The sequence below is a fragment of the Triturus cristatus genome, chromosome 9, assembly GCF_964204655.1.
Source record: "Triturus cristatus chromosome 9, aTriCri1.1, whole genome shotgun sequence".
NCBI lineage: Eukaryota > Metazoa > Chordata > Amphibia > Caudata > Salamandridae > Triturus > Triturus cristatus.
In genome coordinates, this window is record NC_140592.1 from 172,811,069 (window position 1) to 172,838,143 (window position 27,075).

A 27,075-nucleotide genomic window follows, 5' to 3' on the forward strand; every position below is an offset into this window, starting at 1 on the left:
TTACGAACACATACCTTACAAAATCATGCAGAAACATTATTTAACTACACTTCAACCAAAATATAAGAAATGCAGAGGGCAAAAAGTACAACAGATGACATATCCAGAAACATCCTTTTTTCTGATATGTGATCTGGCCAAGGCTAAGTTTTCAGCCTTGTTTCTAGACTGCTGCACTTGGTAGACATGGCCTTTGAGACCGCAATAGCCATCATAATATTTTTAGAAAGAAAAGGAATACATACGACACACAGAGCAGGACTTTGGATCTGTGGACTTCAGCAGTTGGTCTGTTAAATTGTCATTCAGGTTTTCCTTCTGCTCACCTTAGCAAAATGGGTCATCCCACTTCAGTCTCATGCTGCCCCACTGTGAGTGGAAGGCATTTGCTTGTATTTAAAATGAACCAAATAGAAGTCCCTTTCAGTACCTGGGTTAGTGGCCCAGTGTGTCTTTTTACTTTGTATTACAGTTTATTTAAATAATATATCTTTGCTTAACTAAGTGTTTCTTTTATTTTGCAAGGCCCAGCAGCTCCCCAAAATCTAACACAGACATGGTAATGGGTAGCCTTGTTAGAATAGGACCTTTCATACTTCACTAGGAATACAGAATTCCATTATCATTCAAAGATGGCTACCCATGCATTTGCTTCATCAGTGTGTAATGATAAACAATGATTGCGTTTAAAGATATTCAATATATGCGCATGCTGCCATCTTTGAATGCATACAGAAACACTGGCCCAAGCCTGTCACTCAGCATGTGGCCAATAAAGGCCACACCTGTTGGCTTTGACAAAGCCTGTTTTAGTTGCATTCTCTCAGCCTGTATTTGATTTGTTAGTTAGACTTCCAAACTAGGGCCTGTCTTTGTTTAATGTCTGTCAAGTTAACATACCTTACTTAACTAGTGTCGGTGTATTGTGGTCTTGATTTACGTATCCAAGACAGAAAAAAATTACAAAAGGTGTGTTATCTTGTACTTCACGATAGTTGGGGGAATGGGAACCAGACCCAAGGAAGTGACAGAAAACCTATAATGCCCATTACACTCTGCATAGGAGATATGTAGCATCCGTTATAAACGTTTGCAAACTATGCTCCTGGGGAGGGACAAACACAAGAAGAAGAAGTAAGTCCCTGATTAAGGAGCAAGCAAATTACATTGAAACTAGCCAACCAGTGATGAGCAATGGGCTGACCCAAAGCCCACTGAAAGTATTGGTATTGTACACAGTAGGGCTCCCAACAATAGAGAGCTAAAGCAGCATTTGTTGTTCAGATAGGAATTCCTCAGATTTGCTTGTGTTGGGTTTTCAGCTAGGAGTAAAATGTGAAGAAGGCACATTTTCTGAAATTCATAGTGCCCTTGGAGACTTGATATTCCCTTTCTGATTTTTAGAACACTGCTTGTGTTGTGTATTGTATTTTTTAAAGGCAGTAGCCTCTTGTTGTGGAGTCCTGTAAAGTGGCTGTGGACAAATTCCACATATTCAATTTTTCTTTCCTTTTGAACCTGTGGGCATTTTGTCTTCACTTTGCTTTCAATACCCTACCAACAACCCGGGTTGTTTTCCATTCAGATTTGAGCATGGGCAGTCCAGTGAGCAAGTACTGTTTCTTGTAAACTGGAAAATGCCACTAGGAGTTTTGTGAGAGATTGCAAAATAAATATGCAACCTCTTTAAGAAGAATTATCTCAAACGTCAAGCACAAAATAAGGAAGATTTGTAAGGAGTGACAGTCTTCTGTAAGGGGGTGACTTAATAGAATCTGTTATTAAATTGTTATATGACACTAATTGGGAAATAGCCATCCCATGGTTCTCCAAGAAGGCAAAAGAGTGGTAAATCACCTGTCTTACACCTACGTTGCCATGTGCTCACCACCCTGAGTCTAATCACAGAAGGCAGGATTTGAAACATTTGATGTTGTTAATATGTCTGCCCAGTAGGACCATTTTTAATCTCATCACAAAATGGTCTCCCAGATCATGTTAAGCCTTTGAGGGACAGTTCAAACTGCTTATGTAATCCGCCCAGAACAGATGTTCTCTCAAATACTTATGGCTTTATGGATGCTTTCATGCACACTTTTTTCTCTGCGCTATATTGTGTTACAGCACAGGCACCTGCATCCTCAGACTTTGTTGTGATGGCATTTGTTCATCTGGGGTTATCCACATTTATGGTTAAAAGTAAGATTCATTTAGCCAGGTTCTGCCACCTCTTTTGCAGAATAGTGTAACCCATGTGCGTTTTTATCAGAATTAACAGTACTTTTGTGAAGTAATCAGGAAAAGGGAGAGAATGGATTGAGTTGGGTCACTCTCAGCTCAAGTACTGTCCAAAGGCATCACTGTGAACGTGAAGTATTGCGTACAGCTCACATGCATTCAGGATTACCACAGCTTGCAGATAGAGAGAATGTGAAGGTAAAGCAATCTCTCTGCAGCCGGTTTGCTTTCTTGAATCACCAGAACGTCCAGTATCCACATTTGAATTACAGCCTAAGATTTGTATCATGGGTCTGTCTACTGACAGTCCCAAAAAGATTCAGCTACTGGTTTTCATTCCCATGCAGTCACTTGCTAGTGCATGATGGAGGACAATAGACATGATGAAGGACAATAGACATGATGAAGAGCATCATTTTAGAGATGTTTTGGTAAATTCAAGATGGCGTTGAGGAACGGTCACTTACAACATTTAACTTCTAGTGTAGATCTCAATGAAAGCTCTTAAGAATGGTCAAAGACGAAGTGAAGGAACCTAAAATGATAATTCGAGCTTCCGATGAGAAATCTACTACCACGTGTTGTGAGGTAAATGGGGAGATGGCACATTCTCTTGTGTAGTGTCCTCTCTGGATTTTCTTTGGATGGTAGCGCCCAGTGCGGCAATGTTAGTTGGCACCCCCCCCCCCCCCCCCCCATGACCACATCCACCACGGATTCTCTCACTAGCACCCTTTAACAGTGACCAAGTCTCCATAACCAGTCTCTCTCAGATGCATTGAATTCGTTAATATAGCGCTACTCATACCAGTAAAGGATGTTAGAGCACTTTACATCACACGCACATTGCACAGAGACAATCAAACATGTGTGTAAATCACTTTATAGGAAATGTTACATAAGCCAAAGACATTAAAGTGTAGGAGTCACATGTCATCCATACTGGTATACCTTATAGTTTAGGAGTGCCTGGTGTGGTGAAGCACAAATTCGGAGTCGAAAAAGAAACTGCATAGTTGGGAGTTTTCTTTAATAATAAGAATTGATTTCTCCCCAAATTAACCATTTTGCAACATTCATCTATGCTCTAATCTATACTTTGCAGTGTGTATGCAGTTTTATGATGACAATTAGTACCTCACTGTTCTATATTAGGACTTTAAGTTATAAATTACAAGTAAAAAAAGATGTCTCTTTTAACCTCTTCAGTGCCCATGACGAGATAGTCTCGTCATGGGCACAGCGCGACCATCTCGTCATGAACCCCACCCACTAATAAAACGCCCGGCACAGGAGGGGGAAAGGGCGTGGCACAGAAGGGTTTAAAGGCAGTAACCTGCTGATCTGTTTTTATTATATGCACTCTGTAATCTACATGGTACACGTTCTTTGCAGCAGGCATATTAACCCTCTGCACTACCTTCACATAAGTCAAAACATCCACTATACAAAACTCCAATCTCTCTCCAGGAAGAACGTTAATCCTAGGAGTTAACTTGACATTTTTGTGAGGCCTGGTAATTGCCGGAGGAAAGGAACGCTGCAGCAGGTGCTTTAAAACCTAATAAACTTGCAAATACGGCGCCCCCAGGAAGCCAGCAACCGGTGCGGTGGCACCGGTGGCACCACCCTAGAGCCGGCCCTGGCCTCTAGTCTTGCATTTCTAAGAAGTACTTCTTAAAAAGTGAGGTCCTGTGAGGGACATCTTAAGGATTTTGGGGGCCCTGGGCCACATATATTTTGTTGGCCCCTGTTCAGAACATCTCTGAATCTATGATCCAATTTTAACTTTGTCATGCCCATGTTGGCCAAGACACGGACACTGCAGAGCCACATCGGTACAAATTCTAAGTGTGTTTCCATCTAATATTCACAGATAGTGACTGTCTTTTCAATATTGTAATATAGCAGCAGCTCTCTAATATTATTGCAAATAATCTCGGCGACCCCTGCCGTTTCTCATATGTGAGGTCCCATTTTTATCTAAAAGGGACTTTATGATTGTTGCATGGTATTGAAAAGCATATACAACATTTTGCTATAAAATGTAACAAACTCCCACACATTACCTATATTAAAAAAAAAAAAAATTAAATGACAATCGTATTTTAAACAATCGGTGTTTAAAAATCATTCACGGTCATCAGGGCAGGACTGTGTGGAGCAGAGAGCCAGATCTATCAGGGGTGCCCCTGAAAGGCTGGGGCCCTGGGCCAGAGCCCACTTTGCCCATGCCTTAAAACGTCTCTGGGTGCTGTGATCCACAGAGGGCTAGGTGGGTGTTCAGACCCTGGATGGCAAGGCATGAATAGTACTTGCTTGTTGTGTGCTATACGTTGCACATGGTTACGGATTTATCTATTTAAAAGCAGCGCAGGTTCAGAGGCAATAATTCTTCAGGAAACCTGCTATTACTGACTAATTAACTTTCTACTTCCCAACCAGTAAAATCTGTTGATTTAATTAAAGGCAAAACTTCAGCAGTGGACTAATTGGCCATATTTCTCATTAAAATGTGTTGGGCAGCTAGAATAATGGCACCAAACCAGAGGACTATTAGGAAAGGGATTTAATAACTGTTTATATTGAATTTATTTCTGAAGACAGAAGACTACCTCCTCAGTGTTCCTTTTTTCACAGCTAATATGTAGTATTATATTTTGAATAAAATGCTATTGAGTTTAAATACATGAAAGGTTGTAACTGGAGTATTCTATACGTAGAATAAAGTCATGTGCACAATAACATGCTTTTTTCCTTAATAAAACGTCATGATTCTTGCATCTGATTGTACAAGCGATTTAGTAGGTTGTCTTAAAAGTCCTGTATTAGTTTCATAATTATCTGACTGTGAGACCACATCCTTAATGAGTCCAGTGGACCTCAATTGAGATACACCTCCCCTTTGTTATGCATGACTCGTATGTTCCCCAGCTTATGCAGTGCCCTCTGTTTTTACCTGGTCTTTGTCTACCTTTAACACTCTGGTGGGTTTTGGCTTTCCTAATATTTCTCTCATTTGTAATGAGAAACTATAATTTGTTCATCTCTGTAAGCATTACTGCTGGACGTGGGCTTCTCCCTTACCTGATATAAAGTGATTGTCTTTCTAAGGAAAGAAAGAACAAAACATTGGCAAATGCTTGTGCAGCTTGAAATAATTCTGAACAGTACTGCTGTAGCACCCATAGTGCAGCACAGCCTTAATTGAATACACATGTAACATGGTAATTCAATATTTTCGTCGTACAACGCTTGGCTGCTTGCTGCACGCGGCTTAACATCTGCATAGCCTGCGATTCCCAAGTTAATACTGCATGTTAGCCATGCATGCCCTCTACGTGAAAAGTCCCTTTTAGATATATACTTGCCTCCTTTAATAGAGCAACATGGACTTGAAGTCAAGTCTTTTAAGAAATATTTAAACCCTCTAATGAATATGACAAAGGCACATGGCCAAAGGATTAAGAAACCAAGCCAGTAAAATGTGCAAAATCGACCCCATGTAACTAATTTAAACTCCTTTCCACTCAGAAGAAAATCAGATGAAAATTTCCATGAATGGTATCGCAAATTTCATCCAGGAGAGATCATTTTCGGTATAAAATCCAAGTTACAGGTTGTCTGCTTTTCTCTAAAGCATCACGTCTTGTGGTGCTTTTGCTTACTGTTACGGTTGAGGCTCCCGCTGCAAGAATTTGAGATCAATGCACACAGAAATACCCACCTACAGATAATTAAAATCTGTCTTCTGTCACTTTCCATGTTTTATTAAAGTTAGCTCTTCTATGAAACTAAGAGCTTGGGGACCGCAGTATTCTGCCGGTGTTCCTTCAGGGGAGCATAGCGACTTCCCCTTGATTGCCAATGTTTTGACAACCCCCAACAATTACTACCCTTTAGTAACGTGTTCTGAATGCCTTGATTGGTTAACCCCTAACCTTCTCTTTCCCTTTTTAACCCATTTCTCCTTTCCCTTTCCACATACTACTGCTTAATTTAAAAACAATATATACAAAAGCAGGAAATGCATGTGTGGCCATGCCCCACAAAATAGGTCGAATAATCGAGGGGAGCCCAGCAGACCGCTGCGGAAAGCTGAAAGTTGGAGATCGGATCTTGGCTGTGAACGGATGCTCCATCACCAACAAATCCCATTCCGACATCGTCAATTTAATCAAGGAAGCTGGAAACACAGTGACTTTGCGCATTATTCCAGGAGATGGTAAGTGTATTCTTTTACTATTTTTATTTCATTCATCTTTGTTAGTAACAAAATTCTTCTTCTTCTCCCCTTTTCATTTATATATGCCTTCCTCCTGATAATGATAACATTTGAACTGAATACTGCTTGAAGTAAGCCATGGTGTTACTCTGACAGGAAGCTGGTGGTAAATGTCCTAGGACATTTTCTCGCTTTTGGTGAAAGTTTGATTAGACCGAATTCTTCCGCCATCCGTTTTTTAAATTTACTAGTCTGTTTTTATTTATCTATATTAAGAAATATGCTACTTAATCATAAGATATTAAAAGTAAAAATCAACAATATAGGCCAAATGTGCATAAGGTTGTTGTATGTTGCCATGGTATTCATGCCCTCGGATGGTACAGATAATCTTCCATGGTCATGACATTACAAATAGGGCTCCCGGTTTTCCGTTTATACGGATTTTTACATATAAATACAGACGGAAAACAATTTTTCCTTTGTCTGTATTTATATGTAAAAACGGCAAAAGACGCAAATTTTGCCACGCTGCAGTATTCAAATCTAGAATTATCTCGCCATGCCTCCTTCCAGCTGCTGGAAATTCCTTCTAATCCTTCCAACCAGGGTCCTTAGTGACAAACAAAGATGAGGCGGGGCGGCGCGGCCCATAATCCCTCGTCGATTTCCCATTACCTGCTTCGTGTGCTTTAGGACTGTATGTGGGACTCCGAGGAAGCTGGGGGCACAACATACCGTAAACATGCTTTGAATCACTCCCTGCTGGTGTCACAGTCATCTCTCCTGTCCCTAAAAAAGCCGACAATAAACAACAAAGTGTACACACGCCCTGTCAAATGGTACACCACGTTTTAAGAGCACAGAAACCTCTCTCCCACTCATATTTAAAGTCTTTGGTTACTATGTGCCAACAGCTATAAAACTTTTTTGCACGTTACATGATGACTAAGTAGCAGGCAAGCAACGCCCATAGAGCTCAAAGGGCTTTTGCACTCCCTTACCCCCATCGTGTGTGTCAGCCCAGCTGAGACAGCCTCGCGGGCTGGCGTCCGTCTAATTGCAGCCGCACCCGAGCACTTCACAGGTCTTTAAAAGACCATTTTTCTTGCTAACGAGGCTTTGTTGTGTTTTCACCCTTTCTTGGAGCCCCTGCATCTCTCCACTCTCCATATTGCTGGAAAAATCAGCCCCCCCACAAATTTTTTTGTAGCCCCCCCCCCCCCCCGCCCCGAAATTTGGCTGTAGTTGCGCCTGATACCATCAATCTTATGCGAGGACATTCTGCAACGGGGGTGGCTTCGTAATTCCCTATTGTCCACAAAGGTTCGAACCCGCAATATGAAGGTAATTGTGTTAAAAGGCTATTTGTCTGCTGAAGGGTATTCATTAGCATTCTGAATCACCCCGGGAAGGTAATAGATCGCATTTCATGCCGAGGAGGATATTTAACTGAGAGAATGAAAAGCAGGCACCTTTCCTATTTCAGGCATTTTGAGATCGGTAATATGGTTTCGCCCACTTGTCCCTAAAGTTTGAGAATGGAAATGCTCCAGAGACCCGTGCACGATAGGAGCTTTCTGATGAGCAGTTCTCATTAATTTAGCCACCCAAGCATTACAAACTCTAAAATTCTTAATATAAAACAGTGAGCTATTAATTCTCGTGGTAGAACTGCCTATCCACTGCAAAGTATACATTAGAGCATAGTTTAAAGTTGCAGAGGGGGTAATTTGGGTAGAAATCGATTCTTATTATCCAAGAGAACTATTCTGTTTCTTATACAGTTCTGAGTTTGTGCTTCTCCAACCCAGCACTCCTACAATGTACTGCCTACGAGTATGGACGACGTGCGACTCCCACGGTCTGGCGTCCGTCTTATTGCACCAACAACCAAGTACTTCGCAGGGCTTTAAAAGGTACTCTCCTTTTCAAATTACTCAGTACCGGGCCATTTAAAGCACTACCAAAGCCACAACAAATCGCTAGTTTAAGTGAGCGCATGTGAGCTTTGTCCATTTAAATAAATGTGGAAAAATACTAGCTGTAGCGTCTTCTTTTGCGTGTGGCAAAAATAAATATGGATAAATACAGAAAAAATGCCCCAAAAATAAATATGGATAAATACAGACGGAAATGGCAAAAAAATAAATACCATAAAACCGGGAGCCCTAATTACAAACAGATTGTTTTGCTGGTGCTCTGCTTTCCATCTTTTAAGGTGTGACTTGGCAGCACATCTGTTAGCCTGACCTATTATGACCATTTCTATAAATGTACTTTGAAGGAGCTTTGTCTCTACCCATGAGTATTACTCTGGGGTGTTTGCATTGCCGTGCATATCTGGATCTGTTTTACATCTCAGAAGTACATTTAAAGCATCACCCATTAAAATCTTAAACACTATTTGTTGTGTCAGCACTGCACGCTTTAAGTCAGTACTCAAAATGCAAGACAGACATATTGTTTTTTTCTGTGTTTATTTTGTTCTTGTCGCAATCTGTCTCCGATGTTTATTTACTCCACCCTCATGATATATTTTATCAAATAGCTTTAATAAACGAACAACCGAAGGGCAGAATGCTTTACTGTCTCCGGGCGACCTCTGCTATATTGTGTTTTAACTGTGACACCACAGTCTCTAAAATTATCACTTTTTTCATGATAATATATACATTGGTTATCATTGTTTGAATCAAATGTATGTGATGATAATCCTCTGCAATAGAAGTCACAACATGTTTTTGTGATTTGCGGCTCCCTTGAACATTTTAACTGCATCTCTCTGTACCTCCAAGTTTGAGATGAGCAACTAGACCACTGTGGGCTCTGGAACAAGGCTGGGCTAGTCTGGGTCAGGTAGAACATAGATTGCCTAATCAACTTTAAGTTTCTACAGCCCCAATTCTACTTCTTGAAAGGTTGGCGTTTTCCCCTCCAGAGTTAATGGGGAAGACCCAACCTAAGAGTGTGTAGGTCCAGCATAGCAGCTTGAGTACATCCAGCTAGGTTTAAGGAAAGCTAGGGCACTGCAAAAACCTTTGAAGTGTATTGGTGGTGCTCTTGTTATATGCTGTGCGCCAGCAATGAGTGTAACCTTAGCATTGTTTTGATGTCTCCGCCTGATTGTTTTGTTTTTTATCCTCTTAGTCTTGATTTGCTATTCCCCTTAGTGGGACAAATCTGGAGAGAATGGTTGCAACATGATGTGAAAGTGGCATCCCTTTTCTCTTATCTGCCAAGCATTTGGAATATAGCATGGGGAATTGCATTTCTCTGTAGGTCCCAGCGAACATCCTTTAGGTTTGCTTGACCAGAGAAAGAGTTTGGAAGCCTGCGAAATTTAACAGACCAATATTCAAGAATGTATGGCTGCTTTGGGTATGTGTGGTATGCAACAAATACAATGTTTTACTGTATTATTAATTTAACTAGATTTTGACAAATCTATTTATAATCTGGTAATTAAGCTCTAGTTCCTGGAAATGTCAAGTCTTGTTTTGATTTAGAGGACATAATTTTGTCTAAAGATAATGAGTCTCTAAATCAAAATCTTGAAAAAGATTTTCAAACTGTAGGATTGAATGTGTTGTCTTGTATCTGGTTTGGAGTTACTTGTTGTCACTTTATCTTTGCCATTGACTCCGTTCAGTGCCTCACTGTCTATCAGCTAGGTTCACCCTCTACAAATACGAATTAGATATGTGAAATGTTAAATTTGGTAATACAATCAACCCTGCCTATAAGCATTATTCCGTTGAAATTGATTTGAGCATATTCTATTTCTTAGGGATGTGTAATAAGTATTGGAAAAAAAGTAATCTAGTAACAGTAAAGTCTGCATTTATAGTGCTACAAAACAAACTCCAGTTGTGAAAGATTTTATTTTACTACTCTAATACGTAGCTATTGTTTGCACATGAGTGCTCTAAAGTCAGGAAATTATAAGGCAGGCTCCTTTCCAATGTTTCTGTATAGCTGTAAAAACACAAGTTAACATTTATATCTACTATTGAACTCCATTGCCTGCATCACTTTCACCTATGTTAGTTTCTTGATACTGGAAGGCGCAAAGGTCATTAATCTTTTGTATCAATGAATGAAAACTGATATCTCGCACACACCACATAACCTGGACCTGTGATTTAGAACATTACTGATACTCTTTAATGTAACGATGAATGAATTGACCTTTAATTTTGTTATGGTTAGGTTTTAACCATAAAATACATCAGAAATAAAAAAAAAAGCATTTTCTTTTATGAAGACACATACTCTATTCTAAAGCACCTCCTTGTCTGCAAAAGTCTTCTGATTCCTCATAGGAGTGTATGATTGTAGTACAGTGAAGTACAGTATTCAGTTGAACTAATAACCACAGTTGTATGACGCAGTTTATCTTTTAATTGTCAATTGTTTTTTTTATTTTTATTAAGTAGAGATATTGCATATCAATACCAATTAATTGAAGCAATTCATTCCCACACCTGTATTATAAACTAAAAAATAAATAAAAAAGCAATGTTAATTGTACAATTCATGCCGTTAACCTAAGACTACACCAGCTATTTCATTAAATCAAGCACATATCTCTATGAATTTTTGCATGGAGCCAATTCCCGCCGCCTTTAGGTTCTCAAATAACTTCTCCCATTCCAACTTATTGAACCATTAGGTTCTAGTAGGTACACACCTAGTTTTCCAGTTCTGCAATAGTAGTGATCTAGCGATTTAGCAAGGCGATAAATACAAACTGTGGTACTATCAGTGGATTGAGGAATCATTCCAAATAGAGCCCTATAGGGCTCTGGACATCTGGTAGTCTGAAGCTGTCGAATTAAGAACCAACATACCTGTTCCCAGTGGTATTAAAGACTGGGACAGGTGAAGTATATATGCAGCCAGTCACCCGTGGCATTTGCACATATAAAACAGCATGCAGAAACTGCAGGTTACATCTTATGAATGAGATGGGGAGTAAGGTACAGCATCCATTTGCTAAAAAAAAGGCCATTCTTAATTCAGTCAGTCAATACTTTATTTCGGCTAAGAGTAGCCATAAAAGTCAACACATAAAACATAATACATAAATCCATAGTGCAAATACACAGTTCATAAGTCCATGTTGAACAATTTACATACAATTTATAATGGTTGGTTTTTGTCCATGATTAAGCAATACCGGGTAAAATATAAATATTACATTAATTTAGCTAAAAGCCAGAATTCTTATAAAAACAATATTAAAAATGAGGTAGACTTGAGGATAATCTGATAACTAAAGTAATCCATGCTTCCTCTTTCTTTAATTACAATTTTTGACCACAGCGTTTCCTAATAAGGTATACATTAAATAAATATCTACTTATACCATATACCATTACTTGGGAGGAGTTGAATCTTAATATGCGCTCAGCTACTTTGTATGACTCAGTCCCCATATTCCTACAGAGGGGTTTAATCCAAGAAGTCCTTGGTTTCTTGTAGGCCGGACAGAAAAAGAGTATGTGGGATATATCTTCCCTAGCCCCAAGGGGACACATAGTGCACAAATCCAATCCATTTCCTCCAGCCCACTTGCATGTGTAGGAATTTAGCAATAGTACCCCATACCTAAATTGTAGATAGAGAGATTTTGCTAAGGGGGGAGCAATCTCATCCATAAATTCCTCAAAATTAGGTGAATCTTTTGCATTTAAAAAGGTCTGGGTCAAAGTACCAATACGAGGACTCAGAATTAGTTCACTATTAACGTGGGACCAAAAGGTTGCCTTGAGGAGTTTTTTGGAAGACTGAGTCAAATTATGGGGCTCCTCCCAAAAAGTAAAAAGCCCCAATCTCTTAAATGATATACAGATATATTTCAACCAAGGGGTTTTCAAATGGACGTCCAATTTTATAAGTTCGATCAACCCATCCTTATAGTCTATCAGTTCAGGGGTCGACCATATCCTAATCCAGTACAATAATGGTCTTATAGAAGCCAAGTGCTCTGTTCTTTTAAGATCAACGTCTAAAAACAAGGGGGCAACTGGAGTACGAGTCGGTATTTTAAGTAGACTGCGCACAAATGTATTTTCTATCATCCCAAATTTGGAAGAATTACTATGTCCCCATATCTCAGCACCATAAAGGGCTGCTGATTGGGCCTTGGCTTTAAAGACCTCTAGTGCTGGAGTAATGGCTTTGGAGCTACTTGCTCCGTGCACCTTTAGGATAGGGAAAGAATTCTGTTTGAGAGACAATAGACTTTTATTTAGCTGGCCTTGCCAGGACAGCTTGTTGTCTAATGTCAACCCCAAATAGTTAAAACTTTCTACCTTTTCCAATGTGCGATTCTCTTGGAGCAAGTTTTTCCTAAACGTTTTAGTGGGGTTTATGGCCATGTATTTTGTTTTCTTTGGATTAATTTCTAGCCCCTTTTCCACACAATAATTATGAAAGGTATTGACCAAGTTTTGCAACCCTCTCGGGGTCTGAGAGATAAGGATGGTATCGTCGGCAAAAAGTAAAGAGGTAATTGGTTCACCGACTAATTTTGGAGAGTCATGAGCACAGTTCCTCAAGTATGTTGGAATATCATTAACGTACAGTGAGAACAGCGTGGGTGCTAACACACATCCTTGACGCACCCCTCTATCCACAAGAATTGCTTTAGATAGTTCACCTGCTTTTCCCCATCTAATTTTTGCATAGTTCCCTGTATGGAGTTTAATGAGTTCATTAAGTAACTCGCCAGGGATGTCTAGCTTCTTTAATGTAGACCACAGCAACTTCCGGGGAACAAGATCAAAAGCAGCCCTTAAATCTACGAATGCAACATAAAGACTACCCTGTCTGATCTTTACGTATTTCCAACAGATGCACATAAATCTGAACACCTGGTCAACTGTGCTTACTTTAGATCTAAAGCCAGCTTGGTATCTTGACAGTAATTTTGTCTCCTCAATCCATATTAAAATCCTATTTAAAATCTGTCTGGCAAAAATCTTTTGTAAAACATCAATTAAACTGATGGGGCGGTAATTGCTAGGATCATGGCGATCACCTTTTTTAAAAATTGTAATGATTTCTGCCCCTTTCCATGATTCTGGAATAGGTGTACCGGCCAAAATTGAGTTACTTAAAAAGTTAATGTACGGCCCCCACACATTGACATCGTGTTTCAACAAATCACCAGGAATTTTGTCAGGGCCGGGGGCCTTACCTACTTTTACAGCTAATAGGGCCTGAACTGTTTCTTCTAAGGTAAAATGTAATGGTACAGTACTACTAACTGGATCAACATCTACATTAGCTAGTGACAAATCATCCTTACTAATCGTGTAAAGTTTAGAAAAATGATCACACCAGGTCAGTTCGTCCAGAAAGATATCCTTGGGTGATCTACCCTTTTTATTTCCCTTAGCAATTAAATTCCAGAAGGTACTTTGGTCATGTAATTTAGCTGCACTCAGTAAGTCATCCCAGAGATTAGCATCCCATACTTTTTTAGCTTCACTCAGGGTATTTTTATATATTAACCTTGCATTTTTTATATCACATTGGCTCCCATGTTTTACTACGTGAATCAGTTGTGATTTAGCAACCCTACAATCTTGGTTATACCATTGATTTCCTGATTCGACCTGGTCCATAGTTTTATTCCCTTCTTTTTTTATAGGCCTTACTCAGAAGGGGAGATAGTGCGTCGACCAACTTCAAGTGTAAGTCAAGAACTCCCTGGGTGCCTGAAGGTGGTATTTGGGGAGTCCCTATAATTTCACTGAATTTATTATAGATATTGGTCAGCGCGTCTTCTTTGCCCGCAATATAAGACCATTTTATGGCACGTCTATTATTAGAAATCTGTATATCTCCTATTTGGAGATTCAATGGGTCTTCTGCGGGTGATCTCAGAAGAAATAGGGCAGGGTCTAACCATAGTTGGAGGGGATAGTGATCACTCTCTATTCTGGGATCAACCCTAAAGTCAATTAATGATCTCCATAAGTTTCGAGAGGCCATTACGAAGTCGATATGTGATCTAATGCTTCCCTTAAAATAAGTGGGAGCTGAAGGAATGTCTGAGGGAAACCGACCATTACATGATCTTAGGTCGTGTGATACAGTCATCTGTAGGATCTGTATAGAGGCTATGGTACTTTTTGCATAACTTAAAGTCTCCAGGGGCATGATACCACTAGCAGTATCTTGTTCGACAAACAGGCTATCAAGAACCTGGATAGGTTCGTATTTACAGTTAAAATCTCCACATATTAAAACACGAGCATTAACCCCCAGTCCATCTAGGGTGGAGTCCAAGGTATCTATCAAATTAGATTCTCTGTTTGACGGATATGGTCTATTGTAAATGTTAAATAAATAAATAACACTTTTATTACTGGTCACAATTTTTAGTCCTAACAAGTCCGGGCAGGTACTAGGCAACTGGCTAACCTCTATTTCTAGGGAAACTTTAACCCAGATAACAAGCCCCCCGGATGCCCTTCCCCTATTCGATGGTATCGCTTGAGTGCAAAAGGTTTTAAATCCTACTCTATGGGGTGGTTCTACCATCCAGGTTTCCTGAAGGGCAATTATATCATGTTTTCCAAAAAAGGAGCATACTGCCATGTCCATCAGGTTCCTAGAGAGTCCAGCAATGTTCCAAGACAATAGGCTAACATTAAGATCCTCAGTTAACTTTGGGGAAATTCCCCTTAAACCGGTCACATCACTGGAATTATTGTACCCTGGCAAGATTTCTGGTACCATTGTATCTTCCTCAATGGCAGTTTCATTGCCTAATATCTCTACCTGTACTATAGTTATCTTAGGGACGGTATCAGACCCAGCTTCTACTTGCACTCCCTGCTTAAATCCAAAGTGCCAATCTACCTCTAGCTGTTCATCCAGAGGGTTAGAGGGGACCCCCAGTGCCACCATATTTTTGGAACCAGGGATTCCACAACCACTATTAATCTCTAGAGGGTGGGTGGCCAGGGATGTGACTAAACTCTTATTTATATCAGCCTCTGGGAGTCAATCGTTTCCATCTAAGTTCCTCAGCGCTGCATATCTATTTGCCATAGGGATTTCAAATTGTAGTGATTTATTATCAATACGAATAGGACTATCCTTAGTTGTTCTTTGGAGTAATCTGTCTGGATGTCTGTAAAAATAACCCAAAGGGTGAACACGAACAGCATCTCCTCCTATGGCAAGAGAAGCTGCCCTTAAAAGTGTAGTTGCCACATGCTGGGGATGTCTGAAGTTTATTATAACACAATCCCCCTTACATGTTTTCCTTGTATTACCTAACCAGGCAACTCTTCTAGTAGACAATATTTGGTTTGAGAGGTCCGTGGGGAACCCACAGTTTTTGTTTAACCAAGCAACTGATTTCCTCTTGAGTGAATCATGAGATTCAACCGAGGCTTTAAGGGGGCCTGGAACAAGTGGGGGAACATTAGATAAAATAACCACATATGGTTCGCAAGCTGGTGGGAGATTGGCACATATAGGCTTTTGTGCTATGGCTATAGGACCCTGGTTACTGAGTGGATCTGTGTTAGTTCGAATACCGCCATCAGCTGGTTGTAATGTTGTCGTGCAGCCAGTTGGAGTGAAATTTCCCACCTCTAGCGGAGGATTTGGGGCAGCATGAACAGGTTTCAATGGTACCTTAGGCAGTATAATAGGCGGTGTAATATGGTGTTTCAAACCCTCAACAAGGCCACCCAGCCTTGATACCTCTAGTGACAGGGTTTCAATTTTGTCTACAAAGGGTTTAATCAAAAGCACCAATTTATCCTCCAAAATTTTAGCTATAGTCTCAGCAAGAGTACAATTATCTACTTCATTACGGGTCTGTGTTTTAACATGAGCCACAACGGGCCTCCGAGGTTGGTCTGGCACTGATTTATGATGTGCACTACCCTTCTTAAATTGAGACTTTCTACATTTTCTAACTGCTCTTTTCGGAGGAGAAGGAGGGACTTCAGGCTCGCTCTGGGGCTCCGATATATCTTGGCTTACAATATTAACCTCATTGTCCACAATGCAATCTGATACGTTCCCCACTAAGGTTGCTTCGATTAAAGAGTTCCCTATAAGTAAACCGTGGGCATCGTCATTTATACATAGCTCTGGATTATCTTCCAGGGTCACCTTCCCAAGGGACTTCCGTCTTTCACTGTTTATCATACTGACCCTTTTGACCAAGTAATTGTCCATCGTTACTTTAGCCTTTGCCATCTTAGGCGCTGGTTAGGTCATAAACAATTACAGTGTAGTTGATATCCCAAATAATCCCTAGATACGGGGTAATACTAGCACTCTATAACATTAAATTAAACCAACAGTTAGGAATTGTTTGGAGGCAGAGCAATAACCAATAGTAATACACCTAACTGTATAACCTAAAAACATACGACTCTAGCACAAACAGAAAAAGCTCATGTATGACTGAATCAGTTCATGGAGAATACTTGCAGGAGCGTGTCCACTACACGTTCAAGGGGGGTGGCCCAACCCGACCACCTACGACCTCCTAACGGCCTCACAACGGCCCGCCCTTTGCCCGGGCTTAGCCCGGCGCTGACCCGCGCGCGATCCCGCGTCGCGGGGGCTCTCACCGGCTTTATGCGCCTTCAGCGCGCTCAGTTTCCGTGGGCGGGTTCCACCCGCAAAGGTTGCTGGGAGCGGTAGTCTCCCTGCACACAGCGGCCGTGTTGGTGGGAGCTACGGCGGCGGCAGGGAGACGCTGCAGTGTGCAGGTGTGGGCGACCCCGCAGGGAGCAGGTAGGCAGCGTGGCGAGTGGCAGCAGGCTGGAACAAGGACCCCCGCTCTGCCGGGGCTATCACCGGCTTTATGCGCCTTCAGCGCGCTCAGTTTCCGTGGGCGGGTTCCACCCGCAAAGGTTGCTGGGAGCGGTAGTCTCCCTGCACACAGCGGCCGTGTTGGTGGGAGCTACGGCGGCGGCAGGGAGACGCTGCAGTGTGCAGGTGTGGGCGACCCCGCAGGGAGCAGGTAGGCAGCGTGGCGAGTGGCAGCAGGCTGGAACAAGGACCCCCGCTCTGCCGGGGCTCTCACCGGCTTTATGCGCCTTCAGCGCGCTCAGTTTCCGTGGGCGGGTTCCACCCGCAAAGGTTGCTGGGAGCGGTAGTCTCCCTGCACACAGCGGCCGTGTTGGTGGGAGCTACGGCGGCGGCAGGGAGACGCTGCAGTGTGCAGGTGTGAGCGACCCCGCAGGGAGCAGGTAGGCAGCGTGGCGAGTGGCAGCAGGCTGGAACAAGGACCCCTTAATTGCACCACAAATAGCTCTGCTGCAAAGATCTTAAAACCCGCAACAATTTTGATAGTTTATTGCCTGTCGTAGCTGTAATAGCATTTAACCCCTTCCCCGCTCATGACGGAACCGTTCCGTCATGAGCCACGGTTGGCGTGTGCTCATGACGGAACGGTTCCGTCATGACAATCCTGTTGGCGGCCGCTCCGCCTGCGCGGCGCTGTTTCCCCGCCTGTGCGGGGCGACAACGCAAATGGGCGGAGTCATGACGGAACCGTTCCGTCATGAGCACAGCTCAACTGTGGCTCATGACGGAGCGGCTCCGTCATGAGCACAGGCCCACCGCGCTGCCCCCCTGCCCCCCCCAGCGCTGCAGCGGAATGTCCGCAGCAGCGAAGGGGTTAAAGATGATATTGCTTCTTCCACCAGTTTAGAATGTAGTAAGTGATACCAATTCCCTATACCTTTGAGATGTGATACAAAGTATGCTTTACTTATATTTTGTGCTAATTAAGAAAGGTCTTGAATGCTCTCACAGATGACATTTCTAATTTGTATATAGCTAAACCATAAGTTAGGAACTATATCTGGATAATGATTAACTAGCTGGTCCAAAGATATTATAGATTCTGTTTGGCCTAAATTTGCCAGCAGTGAACATCCGGTCTTTTCTCAGTTAATTATAGCATGTTTTTCTAATGGTGGACCTAGCTGACCACAATGTTTTTTAGACTCCGAGATAGATGACTCCAACAAACATTATACTCCTGCCACATCTGATCATATCTAAATGCTAGGATATGGGGTTACTTGTACCTTGTATGCTTTGGCAGCCTTGGTATTTTTAAGAAGGTTGAAGCCTCAACACCAACTTCTTTGAGCATGATGCTAAGATGGACACAACTGGAAAGATTTCTGGTGGTGGTAAGTCGGGTTATTCAATCAAGCATAGCAGCCTAATAAGACTTTTATTCTTGAAAGTGCCAGCCCTCCTTCTAATATATCTAGTTGTAGTGCCTTTAAGTTTGTATAAGGTTTTTTTTCACTGCCATGTCTTCACATTCAATCAAATTCACCAGAGAAAGATTGTTGTTTTTTATTAGAAAAAATAAAAATAAACTAGGAGAATGGCTATTTTAATGAAAGCAACCCAACCGATAATGGTAAGAGCTAAATATTGCCATTCGTTTAGTGATCCACACACTTTACTCAAAGTTGAAGTAAAATTCATTAAAATTGGAGGGAGAAGTAGTAACGTGAACCCCCGAATATCTAATCAGACTTTCTATTGAATTTGTGCCTGCATTTAGACCAGTAAGAATCGAAGGAGAGCTATTATCTGACTTGGAATAGTTATTTTCATTGCCACTGACACGTTGATTCCTCGATTTTCCGCAAATGTGTTTTGAATATTACCTTCATCTGCTGACAGATATGATATCAGTGAATAATCTTAACTTCACCATGCCATCGATAGAAGGCAAAATCCTAGGATCTTGCCTCAAAGCACAAGCCATAATCTCAATAAATAGCAAAAAGAGAACAGGGGACATGGGACAACCATGCCCCGTGCTGTGCCTAGTAATAATGTGTACCACTGCTTCTAGATTAATTATAGTTTTGGTTACAGCTTTATTAAAAATATTACGCAGCAGGTTGACTAATCTGGCCAAAAATCAAACTTGAGCAAAATTGGAAATAACACTCCCCCTATTGCACCAAATTGAATGCTTTTTCTATGTCAAGCACAATGATAGCTGCCTTAATCTCATTGCCAGAAGAGAAGTCGATGGCATGAATTAGATAATTCGTGTTATTTAACATCAATCTTGTGGGCAGAAAGCCATTCTGATCTGGATGAACCAAACTCTGTGCTAATGGGGCCAACCTTATAGTCACAGTTAAGAAGACTATTAAGACCAGAAGAGCCCGGGGTTTCAGGCTGTTGTTCTTTTTCAAAAAGCTTATAATGGCTGCCTTGGTAAAAGTACTAAGGGAGGGTGCCTTGCCCGCCAAAATTTTATTATGTAAAATCACCAAAATATGGCTTAGTTGATGCATACATAATTTATACACTTTTGCTGGCAGCCATTACTCCTGCATGCTTTAATGTTCTGGAAGCTTTAATTGCAGAATCCATTTCAGTCAGTGAGGTAGGAAACACAAGTGCCTTGCATGGTTCAATGGATTAAACGGACATCTGTATCGATTGGAAAAAATTTATATTTTCGGTTGTAGATTCTTTAGTTACCGAATAAAGTTGTGAATAATGCTGAAGGAAGACGTCGCCAAGTAAGTCTGACCGGGTGACAATCGTGTTCGTAGCATCAACCAGAATTGATTTATTGGTAGTATTATATTTATTTTCCCTTACTGCCAAGGCTAGATAGCGACCCTCATGTTTGCTTTCCGTGTAACGTTTTTGAAAGCAAGTGTTTTGGTTCACCATTTCTGCAGCTTTAAAATTATCTTTTAAATTTTGCCGAGCTGGTCTTAGTTAAACTCTGGTCACTTGTGTATTGAATGTAATAAAAGCTGCAGTTGTGTAGTGCAAGGTGGATTGCAGGTGGGCAACTTTGACTTGATTTTGTTTAACAAGCTTCACTTTGTAAGAAATGACCACCACAATTAAAGGCTTTCAAAGTGCTACATACGGCACAAGAAGAGTCAGTGCCCATATTCATTTCCAAGAACGCACCTAGTGCATCATGCATATAGATAACTCATTTCTGATTTATTTGCAGAGACTTGTCAAAGGACCACCTTGCGTTGACTTGGCTTGAGTATTCAACTAACAACTCCTTGGTGGGGGGGGGGGGGGAGGATCAGAAAAAGCACTAGCCAAAATCTCGGCCCTGCATTTGGATAAGGAGTGTGATTGCAGAAAAAATGAATGCAAGAAACCTAACAGAAGCACTTGGAAAAGCAAGTATAGGTTGTGCCTGCAGATACTCGGCCTGTCGAGGATCGATCAGGGCAAGATCGCATCGCATCTCATCATTGTAAAAAAGAACACAAAATGGATTTGGCCTTGTTCTGTTGTTCATTAATGTGAGAGCAATCCAGTTTTACGTTCTGAATAACAGTAAAGTCCCCCCCAATACAATTGAACCCCTAGATACTGTGGCCAGATAGTGCATTTCTTCTAGAGCCGTAATATTATCTTCTGTGAAGCTATAATCGCTTATAAAATTAAGTAGTTGCTGTAGGATTGAGATTTGGACCCTAATCCACCTTGCCCCCGAATCCACCTTGCCCCTGGATCCCTTTGTACCTGGAGCACTTCACACTGAAGCTCCTTTGAAGTAAGAATTGCCCTCCTTTACCGGCAGCATTTGCTGAAGCGAAAAATGCGTGGATGATGAAGCCTGAGTTATTGAGCTTGAGTGCTTAGGACTCGAGATTTGTCTTCTGAATAAAGATAACATTTGCGTTTAATGCTCTTAGCCAACCCAGTGTAGACCTAAGCTTAGTCCTACTATTAATACCATTGTCGTTACAGGAGGCCACCTTTATAAGCTTAGTTACCATGTTCCCTTTTGACTCCCTTTTTTTTTTTTTACAGCCTTGTGAGCCTACAGACTGTTGCATACTTCAATCAATCAGGCGTTTGTTAAGCGCGATGACTCACCTGTAAGGGTCTCAAGGCGCGGGGGGGGGGGGGGGGCGCGAGTGCAGGTTCCAGTCCATCAAGGAGGGGGTCCGTTGAAGAGCCAGGTTTAGAGGTTTCTTGCAAAGATGGGAAGTGATGTTGTCTGCCTGAGGGGGAGCGGAAGGGCATTCCAGGCTTTGGCCGCGAGGAAGGTGAAGGAGCGTCCTCCCGATCTGTTTCTTCTGGTGCAAGGGACCAACGGCGTAGGAGAGCTGGGCTGATCGTAGGGTCCTTTGCGGTGCGTAGAATTTGAGTTGGCTGTTCAGGTATGCTGGTCCGGTGTCGTGGAGGGCCTTGTGTGCATGGGTGAGCGTCTTGTAGGTGACTCTTGCCTCGATGGGGAGCCAGTGGAGTGTGCGCAGGTGCTGGGAGATGTGGCTTGACAGGTTGAGGACCAGTCTTGCGGCGGCGTTCTGGATGTTCTGTAGCTTGCGTGTGAGGTTTTTGTTTATTACGGCGTAGAGTGATTTGCCGTAATCGAGTCTGCTGGTGACCAGGGCATGAGTGACGGTTTTCTGTGTTCGAGGGGGATTTATTTGAAGGTCTTGTGTAGGAGGAGTGTGTGGAAGCAGGAGGACGAGACTGAGTTGATCTGGCGGTCCATCTTGAGCTCAGAGTCCAGGATGATTCCCAGGTTGCGTGCGTGCGTGCGTGGTCCGTGGGGGACTAGTCCACATATTTGAAAAACATTTCAATGGACCCCTTCTACTTTTTATGAATCCGTTTTACTTAAATGCACCCCCCGTGTATCACCCCCCCCCCCCTTCCCCCAGGCTCTACCCATCCTGGCGTCCAAAGATCCCACAACTTCTTCATCCCATAAAACGACCTCCCATGACGTGCTCTCCCCTTAGCCCCCAACGTCGAATGGGTGCCTTGGTGGAGCACCCAGGACTGCTTTCCTTGGCAATATGGATGTTTGACCGCAGGCTTCTAATCTTGTGGCTAGCTGGCTTTTTCCTTCTTAACCTGTGGGAACTAACCTCATGTGTATGAAAGTTACATCACATCCCATGCTACCACCAAATAGCATTAAGAGATTCCAATACCTGTGTACTTGCACAACATCATAGCAGGGTGACCGAGATTGCATGGATTTAATATTCACAGGAAATACAAAGATTCCCACATCTGTAATGTGGTGACTGATAGATGGTACTTCTAGTCTTCAGTTTTTAGGGGGATCAAGAATCTGCAGGAATTCCACTAAAGATAGGACTGAAGAAAAAATGTGAAATCGTCGAATTGTGAATAACCGTATGTTTGGCCTGTTGGATCAGACCTGCCTGTATGCCATCTTTCTTGAATGACTCAGTCATGGACTTAAATTCCTTACGCCAGCGAGCAGTGGATAAGGACAAGAGAAAATCTGAAATTAATAGTTGTCTGGAGTTTGAAAATCTTTAGTATGCAGTGCTTTGGTGAATATTTGTTCTTTGCTACGATAGTCTCTAAAATGTACGAGAATCGTTCTGGGATACTTTGGATCGAACGGCAAATGGCCAGGAACTCTGTGGGCATTCATTATTGTGAAGTTGCTAATTGTGGCTGAAGGTTTAGGAGCTACATATGTCTTTACCAAATATGCGGTTAACGTGCCAAAATTCTGGACCATCTCCTGGCCTTCAGGTATGACCACGAATCGTAGATTAAACAGATGAGCTCTGTCTACCATTTCTTCAAGTGTAGACCTTGGCTCGCGAGTCTCGTCCTTGGACCTTGCTGCCAGACTGTCCAGTTGGTTGAAGTTTGTCTTCAAGGTCAGAAATCCTCTGTTCTGCTTGCTTCATATAAGCATTGCATTGGATCAGATTCTTTTTTATAACTGTTGCTCATTGATTTCCTTATTAGCCTGAGTTTGGGTAGCTCTTATTCGTAAATTTCTGTGAAGACTTGCTGCTGTAGCAAAGCTATCAGCAACAAGGCAGGCATGGGGCAGATGGTGCAAAATATGGTTATTTCTGTTCATCTTGCTGTAGTGATACCTGTGAGACAGGTTGAGCAGGTTTTGCCCACCAGTCAACGAACATCTGACGATGGAGATCCTTGAAGAGAGGATCTCTAAGCTTCTGGTTATTGGGATGCAAGCAGGAAGCTGATCTATGCCCAGCAGCGGTGGTGCCTCATTCCGACATGAGGCGTTGAGCTAGTGCATCGTTGGCTTTAGTGTCCATAATGGCTAGCTGTACAGTAGGTTTCACAGGAGATGGCCTAGGAGCATACCAAGGATGAGCAAAGATCAGGTCTGTTGCTTTAGAAGATGCGGGCAGTGCTTGGCCGGTCAGTGGCCCTTGCTGAGATGTCTGCTGCTGCGCAGGAACTACTTGTGTTGCGGCTTGAGATGGCAATTCATCAGTTGTACCTTCACCAGCCGAGCAATGATCAGTGGCAGAATTCATACTGTGGGCATTACGTCTCCAGTTGTTTCAGAGAATTACAGCACTGGAGCCCGTAGAGTTGATGCCGCTATCACATGCAATTTGACGTCTTTTTCTGTTCATTGCTCAAGCAGGAGCAAATAAAGTCCCGGGTGAGTTTGTCCCAAAAACCTAGTTGTGGATTCCGGTTTCAAAATATTTTTGCATGGCCTTGCATTTGCAGGACGTGCTTTTGACTCTTAATAGATTTTGGGAGAAGTCTAATAGGGTGTGGTGCGTCGTGAAGGGAGTAGCGCTTTATTGGATCTAACAACTTGCTTTCTCTTTCCAGCAGCCCTTGTGTTATCAGTTGCTCCATTCGATACTCAAGTAGGACGCCACAGTATGCGCTCCTAAAGCAATGCAAGGGCGCACACAGGAAAGCCTGAAAAGCCGCACCCACCACGAGATTGCCTGCTTCCGCAGCTTCCAGGGAACCACTGCCCTAAGAAGTGGTGTCTAATTCACCACTCAGAGGGGCTCAACCTCCTTCTAGTTGTGCTGGTTTTGCTGCCATGAATAAAGTCCTATATCTGTACCATCAGTACGAAAGTTGGTTTTGCCGCTAGAAGAGAAAAAGTAGCTGTAGCGTTTGGATGTAAAAAAAAATGTAAACCTAAATTAGCAATGGCTGCACCGGCACGCCCTTACTATTCATTATGAAATTGGACCCCTTCTGTCTCCGAAGCTTGAAAGATCTTGCACCTCATAGCCCTAAAATGCTTTGCTGTGGGAGTCACTTACCTCCCGATCACCACCACCACAGGGATCAGGATGAATGCTCAGTTAACTACCAACTTCTCCCCGCGGGCCTTGCTGTGCGGCTCACACCTGCGCCACCAGCCAGAACGCCATTACCCAGAAGCAATAAGTCGCGGAGCATAACGGGAGCTCCACGCACCAATCCTCTATTGAATGTCAAATGGTGTTACTGAAAATCATGACATCTTAGTTATTGAGTCCACAAGGGTCCCTAGAATACAATACTGCTACAGGATCCATTACACAAAAATCAACAACTTGTTTTTTTCTGGCTCTAATGTTTGAAAATAGATTTCATTTCTCATGCGGACTGGTTCTGCAGCACCCTCCAACAATCCAATTGTTTAAGAATTGGTATGGAAGCAACAGAGGTGCATTCACTGCCTGTGCTTAATTAAAATGAATGCTTTCACCACTCTCCATCTTGTTAGAGATGTTATGCTTCCAAACTATCTGTTTCAATATTACGTTATAGCGTAGATCAAAACCTATCTGTTCTTGATTCACACCAATGGAACTGTTATTCCCTAGCTAAAATTAAATCTAAACACTTTGAAATTCACATGAAAGTTTGAAAAATACACCTTATCAAACAAAATGTGCATTTAATGTTTGGACTCGTTCCTTATCGTTTGGTTTTCTGGTTAAAGCCAATGTAAACACCTTTTGTGGCTTGAAGCGTTACTGCTGTTCAGAATTCCTTTTCAGTTCCCAGTTAAGCAATTCTTTCACATCTGTAGCATGATGACATGAATCAAAATCCCTGCAAATAATGTGTTTTAGTCACCAGTTAATTTAGGGAAAAGTCAATGTTTGGTGATGATTTTTCATTGTAACTCAGATCTGTTTTTCAAATTCACTGGTGTCAGAATGCCTTAAAACCTAAATGTTATCCACATATACATGAAGTGGTGGATACTCAACCGATATAATGCACATTTAAAGTTTCCCATAATAATATATTTCTCGAGACTGGGCCTTTGCTGAGAAAATACTTGAGGTGTACATTCATTTCATTTAAAATATTGATTAATTTATGTTGCATTATCCAATATTACTTTGTATGTTTTGTAAAAGCATGCAGGGGTTTCTGCAGGCATAATCTATGCAACATCAGAAAGCCATGTTAACTTATTTGACAACCTATATGGATGTTCAGGAAAATAGTTCAGTACTGGTAAATATTTGGGTATTGACTGCTTGTAGTATTCTAGTGTTTCCACCTATGCCATATGTTGTACAGAGACAACTAAATACAATAGCACTTGAAATACTGTTTATAATTCATGATTGCTTGGAATCTACATGAAAGGGACCAATAGCATAGACCACCTCTGTATCTCTCACAGATTTGAAATTAGAATTAATGGACAATAAATAATAAAATCTCATTTATTTTGTAGGTAAAGATGGGTGTATAGCAGTTACTCTAGGGACATATCTGATACCTTACCTGTTTTCCGTGTTGAGAAATCACTAGACAGTCAAAGCAATGAAACCCCATAAAGTGATATCTTTTTGGAAATAAAGTGGTTCTGGCCCTATACACATGCTTTCTTTCCCACAAAATTTAACAAGTCATGTAATATCCCCTGACATAAACACTTTCATTACATAGGGTAAGAGTGGCATCCGTCTATTTTTATCTTTTCACTGGCTTTAAAGGTAAAGTCTTTGCTATTCTCCATTAATCGGTTTTTAGCAAACATGTGCTTCAGAAGTAACCATATACAGTAAATGATTGTAACGGAATATTCTTAGATTGTCCATGTTTTGTAATTGTGATTTTCACATTTCATTAGGTGAAGCAAGTTTGACCATTGCTTGCATCTAATTTTTAGTCTTCAAAATTGTCTTTTGTGTGACGGTCAAGCATGGGTTAACTTGTACCATTATGAGAATATTGTGGTAACACTTTTGTTAACCATAATTATTGGCATACAAGAGGTGGAATGGTCAAACCCCAGTTCTTCTAGAAGGGCACAGCTTATCTCTAATTGATTTAACTTTCCTAAGCACCATGACGATGAGCATCTTGCAAAGGTTGTGATGCTCTAAGAGGTTGATAAAGTTTATGGGAAGTGAACAGGGGAAGACTGGGACTTCACTGGGAGGAGGACCAGGTACATGAAATTACTTCATTGAGCTTCATGCCTTGTTCATCTCATTTTTTGGAGAGTTGTAGTTGATGTTAGCTTTTTAAAAAAAATGTTATGACGTAACATGGAGTTAACGATGAAAATCAATATTCAAGGATGTGTTTCTCTTTAGAGAAGTTTGGATTTCTTTAGATTAATTCAGTCCCCTTTCGGCATTCTTCTTTTACAGCTGTTGAACGAATATCCATATGATAGTCTTTCCACGTTGGTCTCTTAACCCTTTGAATGCTGCGAGATATAAAATGTAAACCTACGTATCTAGTGAGTTAAAATAGAGAATACATATTATATAAATCTATTCTTTGTTGTACTCTACTCTCAAAATTCCTTTAATGTATTTATGAAGTAA

General features: G+C 41.6%; 1 protein-coding gene across 14 annotated transcripts in view; it reads left to right on the plus strand.

Annotated features, from left to right (window-relative positions):
• MAGI1 (membrane associated guanylate kinase, WW and PDZ domain containing 1) overlaps nt 1-27,075 on the plus strand; it is a 1,064,730-nt gene that overhangs the window by 977,855 nt on the left and 59,800 nt on the right. For 9 of the 14 annotated variants that reach the window (XM_085624690.1, XM_085624696.1, XM_085624685.1 and 6 more), the window contains one exon: nt 6,260-6,463. In XM_085624690.1, the coding sequence (XP_085480816.1) occupies nt 6,260-6,463 (204 nt within the window). The remainder of the gene's footprint in view (nt 1-6,259; nt 6,464-27,075) is intronic. The other 5 variants (XM_085624691.1, XM_085624684.1, XM_085624688.1 and 2 more) reach the window with 2 other exon arrangements.